Source organism: Laccaria bicolor, genomic scaffold (assembly GCF_000143565.1).
Source record: "Laccaria bicolor S238N-H82 LACBIscaffold_18 genomic scaffold, whole genome shotgun sequence".
Classification (NCBI taxonomy): Eukaryota; Fungi; Basidiomycota; class Agaricomycetes; order Agaricales; family Hydnangiaceae; genus Laccaria; species Laccaria bicolor.
The window spans coordinates 381837-387836 of NW_001889889.1; the positions used below are offsets into that span (position 1 = coordinate 381837).

Genomic DNA, 6000 nt, shown 5'->3' on the forward strand with positions numbered 1-6000 from the left:
AAATTTCTTGGAAGACAACTGGGGCGTCAGCACCGTGGACTACATCAAGTCTATCAACAAATTGACACGCAATCGGGCTCATGGAGAAACCGAAGCTATCCGTTTCGCTCACCCAAGGTGCCAATGCTTCTCCCCTCAATGTGCGAGGATCTTTGTTTGAAGAGGACAGTGAGGCTGAAGAGTGAGACGGGGGGTTTTCTACGTGTTCCTTGAGCTGGTACATTGTAAATAGACATTTGTATCATTCAATATACTCTTTTACCCCCTACTTTTACCATCCTGTGTGCAATTCGGAACAGTTTGAGACTACTACTTTGTCACTTGGTCACTTTTGTGCAATACAGCTTACCCACTTGAGTCTCACATACCCAAGACCAAGTCACTTTGTAAGACAGGGACCTACATAGCCAAGTGACCGTCATTTGGTCACTTGAGTTCACTTTCGCCACTTCTGCACTTGTCAAAGTTACCTAAGCGGCCTAAGTCAATGTGTAGTTTTCCTGATGTAGAACTTGGAGCAATGGGCAGCACATAGGGCTGCGCACCGTCCGTCTGGACGGGAACGGCCGTCTACTGGACGGGTGGTAAACGGGTAAGCCTCGTCCGTCCCCCGTCCCGTCAGTGTTTCCTTTGGGATCTCGACGAGGACGGTACGGGGACGGAGACGGCCGTCGTACGGGTGACGGGTGTCAACGGCTGTGTATCAGTGATGAATATAGACAGCCTGTATCTAAGGGTTAATGAAGTACCAAGGATGAATCGATGACGGCTTGCAGCAAGACGAAGGTCCTAAAAATGCAAAGTCAGGAGGGTAAGGCAACGGCACGACCATAACTCACACCGTCTGGAGGCCTCGGATTCCACGTAGCATGCCTCAAACTCATCCGCGGTGTGTGAGATGGTTTTAACGTTCTCGCCGAACTCTCACTATCATGGTCCACTGCAACTCCTGGCTAATGAATTGAACGGGGGCACTGGCGAAAAGTATGTTAGAGCCGCTTTCGTCATATTTAACGGGCACCGCACCTTTTGACCACCAATCAAGTTAATTCCCTTCTCCCCAGTCTCGAAAAACCTGTGTTTGAGATGCATAAGCGCCAAATGCAATCTGTAGCAGCAACGTTAGTACAAGGTAAGTTTGCGAGAGGGAGGAGAAGCACGGACCGGACTTGCCCGTAATGCTTAACACAGTTTCCCATACAAAATCGCCGTCGACGAAGGACAATACGCCTATTTCGGTGGAGGGGAACGGATTCAACGGAAGGCTACATCGTTGACGTCGATGTTGGCAGGGTAGAAAATCTTCCCACAGCATCGCCGTCCGTACCGTCCAGACGGCCGTCTAGGTGACGGGAATAGACGGGTGCTATCCGTCCCGTCCACCGTCCCGTCAGAATCTTATCCCAAATCGAAACGGCGACGGGTAGAGCACCCGTCTAAACGTCCCGTCCAACCGTCTTGGACGGGTACGGTGCGCAGCCCTAGCAGCACATGCGAATCGGCGTCATGGTTTACATAGCCACGGCCTAAAACGGATGTTTATGCACAGACAAAGGTGCAAAGTGAAATTTCAGATGTGGTCTACGATTATGCAGTTAGCTGTAACATTTGCTGGAAAAAAATCTTTTTTAAGGAGCAATAATGTACCAAGACCGGGCGATCCACAAAATCTACCTGGCCCTCGCAATTGAATCCCAGCTGTGTCGAGAGTTGGTCGAGAGGGGTGTGTTGAATGTTGAACGTTGAGCGCTAAGCCATCGACCTAGTGCGACCATCAAGTCAATTCCAACTCATCGTGCCGTACTGGATATAGAAGTATTCAAAGGCTTCAAAGGGTCTTGTTTTCAGCTAGGTCCTTGTCGATTTAGAGCATTCTAACCTCAACATTCAGTACCCGGCCCTGTACCGAATCTTATCTGGTGAGGTTGAATCTTATCTTATCGTGACAGCTCATCAAAATCTTGTGACCTCCTTATTTCCTTTGTATCCCTCAAGTATCCCTCAAACTTCCCCGTTTGAACACCCATTGCTGGAATATTGAAACAAAAAACACCATCGAATGGGCAAGAACAAGCGAGGCGCACTGAGGGGTCTTTCCAGCTACGTGTTTGAATCGTTTAAATCCGAACCACCCACCTTGCCAACAACCAACCTGGACTCCGAGTCGAATCTGCTCCAAGCGGTGAATGGTACCAATGTGCAAGCGCCGGGGAACCCAGATCAGGAAGCAGTAGTAGAGGTAGAGAGCAGGCCGACAAAAAAGCGCAAAGCGAATGATGGCTCTGAGATTGTCGTTCAAGAGCAGCCCATAATTAGCATTCAGGATGGAAAATGGATCAAGGCATACGATGCAACAGGGTTAGTGCCGCATTACTCGAACGCTGCGGATGTGCCGGAACACCTACAAAAATGTATGTCCCCCATTCGCTTCCACCTGATTTGGCCTCACATCGCACAGACTTTTCACAGCGCACGCGATACTTCTCGTTATACTCACAGCTCCCAGGATGCCTTTTAGACGAAGAGGGGTGGTATAGCGTTACTCCGGAGCGCGTGGCGGACCAGATCGCGGAACGTTGTCGGTGCGATACCATATTGGACGCGTTTTGTGGTGTCGGTGGGAATACGATCGCGTTTGCGAAGACTTGTCAACGAGGTACGTGGTCTCTAAATATTGCGGTCAATTCCCTATCAACCCGCGTACGCAGTAATAGCACTTGATACCTCCCCCATCCGCCTTGCCCTCGCAAGGCACAACGCCCAGATTTACGGCGTTGCTGACCGGATCGAGTTCATTCTCTCAGATTACATCTCGTTTGCCAACGCGTTCCTTCGCGTCTCCGCCACGTCGCATCCAGGCTCTGCCCCATCGTCAACTCAGCCCGAAGCTGGAGCTGAAGCACATCCTACTCGACAAAACTACTCCCAAAACACTCGAAAGATCGACGTTGTGTTTCTAAGTCCACCATGGGGCGGGCCTACGTACCTCTCCGGATCATCTTCCATAGACCCAAACGGCGCCATCCCACTCCCTGTGCTTGAAAAGAACAACGATGATGAGCCACCCACTCCCACCCCCAAACATCCCTCTTACTCCCTCTCTTCGATTCAGCCCATCCACGGCGAGGAGCTCTTCAAGCTCACAAGGAGAATAACGAAGAATGTGGCGTATTACTTGCCGCGGAATACGAAGTTGGAGGAGATCAGCAAGTTGCTTGATGTGGAGAAGGAGGCTGCGGTTGGGCAGGGGTTGGTAAACGGCGATGCAGCCTCCATAGATGGGCTGCAAAAAGGGTCGACGGAGCCGAAAGAAGTCGTGGAGGTGGAAGAAGAGTGGATGGGGAATAAATTGAAAGCGCTAACATGTTATTTTGGTGGTTTAGCAGATGGGCAGGGTCAGTTGTTTTAAGTAGCGGAGTTGCGTCCGAGGGGGCAAATCCTAGTAGGGGTTTTTTGGGGGCCATATGGTTTTACTCGAAATTTTGCTATAAGGAGGACATTCAACCAAACCTACCTCACACTTTTACTCACGAACACAGGATCATGGCGGGTTACAGAGTTCTTGGGTATATAAGTTCAGCACGTTCGAATTCTGCATTCATAGATTGTTTCAAACCCAATTGTACAGTACCGGGGATAGTTTGCACGACTCCGAATAGGTCAGCGTTGAACGTTGACTATATGTACACTCCACGTAATGCATAAATCTCATAACGCATGGGATCTTTTGGGGACTGCCAGTCCGGTACGTGGGGATTTATGCACGGAATGCATCAGGAAATTCCAGGACCACAGTGTGTCACTTCATCCAACTTATTTTCTGGCCAAAAAGCGCCATCTGGTCATGAATAAGTGTCCATTCCCTGTCCTAAATTTGCCAACATCTCTATGCGCCTTTGTTTGCGCGGTTACCAGTTAGCAGTAGCAGGATCGAGGGCAACAAGCCTTGCGACAGTGAAGAGGGAAGTGAAGGGGATGAAGGACAGCAGACGACGGATCGGCGTTGTGGGTCCCAATTAGAAAATTTCTATTGAGAGGAGATAGAGTTCGGACTGGAAGCTACAGGAAATCCAAGGGGGGTCCAGGATTTGAAAATGCCATATCGGGATGGTTAGTTAGTCCGGCCAACAGGCCATTAAAAAAAAAAATTACCCCCTGTACAAGGGGGTGCCGGCATTGAAAAAAAAGACCCGGGGTCGATTTTTTTTTAAGGCGACTTGAGATGGACTAACTAACTAACGTAATCAGGAACATGTCTATATTTAGTAATATGACATCATTTGTGAGTGCTTCCCCTGTGTCTTGCACAAGTCATGCAGGCAAAATTCCGGGGTGCTTGCACATGTTCCACACATTTTAGATGGAACTAGGCAAATAACGTGAGTTGGAAAATCACTCAGTTCTCATAATACAATGTACTTACCCAGTGTGTCTCGCACACCTTGTTTACATATGAGGATTTGATGAGGATACACAGCTACCACAGATTGCGAAGCCCTCCGCATCAAGGGCAGGTGGCTCCGTCTCAATGGTGTGATACATAGAATGTGTGAAACCAATGTTAGACATACTGTAGATTTTAGGATATTGTTGGTCAACGGTAATTCAAGTAATGTCAAAAAAATGCCCAAATATGGCAGGAATTAATGAATATCTTATATCACGGTGCTTGATGGCCTCTATTGGAGCTGTATTCCTCCCAGTACATTCTGTAGTTACCATATTATGCTGCAAGGTACTCAACTTGATGATTGAAGGCCTTCTGCCCAAGGCATCCTTTTTTTTTTTTCACAGCCTGTGGCTGGACTAACTAACCAGGTCCTGGTACGGGATTCCCGGGCCGGCACCCCCTTGCCCCTATATTTTTCAGTCTGAATGGCCTGGAAACACCTACAACAGTCCAAAATGTCAAGCTTTTGCCTCCAGCAATCCAAGAACCAGTACATTGCATAGAAATATAAGGTTGCATGCTGAAAGATATGACACAACTAATAAAACATTACCTAGACTGAAGCCGACATCAGACAAGATGGAACTGTGGAATGTCCTCATTGTGAGAGGTTCAGTAGGACTTACAAACTACTTCAAAAGACACAAACCCAGTCGAGCATGCAAGGAGAATAAGCAAAAGAAGTGGCAAGAGAAGCTCTCACAAAAACCCAGGCCAAAGCAGGTCAGTTTTTCATGCTGTGAGGAGCCACAGTGCAGCGCTGGGCCATCTGCCTCTGCTGAAAAATTACTTGTCAGGCCTCAGACCTTGGCAAGGCCAGAAACTATATTCTTGGCCTTGGGCTGGCAGGTGGGACTAGCACCCACATCAATATTGCCCACCCCCTCTCAGACTCCATCATGTCAAATCTCGTGTCTGAAAGCTGCTGCGTTGTTGACAGAGTCGTGCACATGCATTGACAGACTCCCAAGCTTGCTGGTGATGATTGAGGGAATGCTGGATCTAGATATGATGATGTAATGTTTCTATATTTGGAAATATATTCCCACCCTTAGTTAGTTAGTCCAGCCATCGAGGCCTTAAAAATAAATTCAACCCTATAGGATTTTTTAAAAACCTGGACCCCCCTTGAGGAAATCGAGAGACGTTGTCTAAAAGAAAAGTTCTCCACAACGGCCCAAGCGTCCAACCATCGAGGGGATCAGAACACCTACAGTTGAGTGCAAAAAGAATGAAGGTTGGTTCATTTTTCTGGTTCTTTCTAAGAATCTATTGTACCTCAAATGTATTTGTGTATTCTTTTACATTATGTAGTTGTGTTACACTTCCCTTGGTATGGACTAATTTTAGTGAAAGCTGGAGCCTTGAGAAGGTTTTTATTCTGGAGGCCATTTTTGGCATCTGAAAAAAAAAATATGCACTAACTGGGGAGGTAGCCAGAACATACCTCTGGTCAACCTGAATGAGCCTATCAAAGAATTAGTTAAAAATACTGAGTGGTTATGCTTGTAGAGCCTTCATAAAATGGTCATTTTGTGCTATTTTGGTCA

The 6000-nt window shown here is 47.7% G+C and overlaps 1 protein-coding gene across 1 annotated transcript; it reads left to right on the plus strand.

Annotated features, from left to right (window-relative positions):
- Positions 1–2728: 2728 nt before the first annotated feature.
- On the plus strand, positions 2729–3277 carry LACBIDRAFT_149497 (uncharacterized protein; the record flags this gene model as incomplete). Its single annotated transcript, XM_001882756.1, has 3 exons — positions 2729–2836; positions 2942–3034; positions 3113–3277. Coding segments are annotated over 3 exons (366 nt in total), but the record flags the coding sequence as incomplete, so codon positions are not given.
- Positions 3278–6000: the final 2723 nt, after the last annotated feature.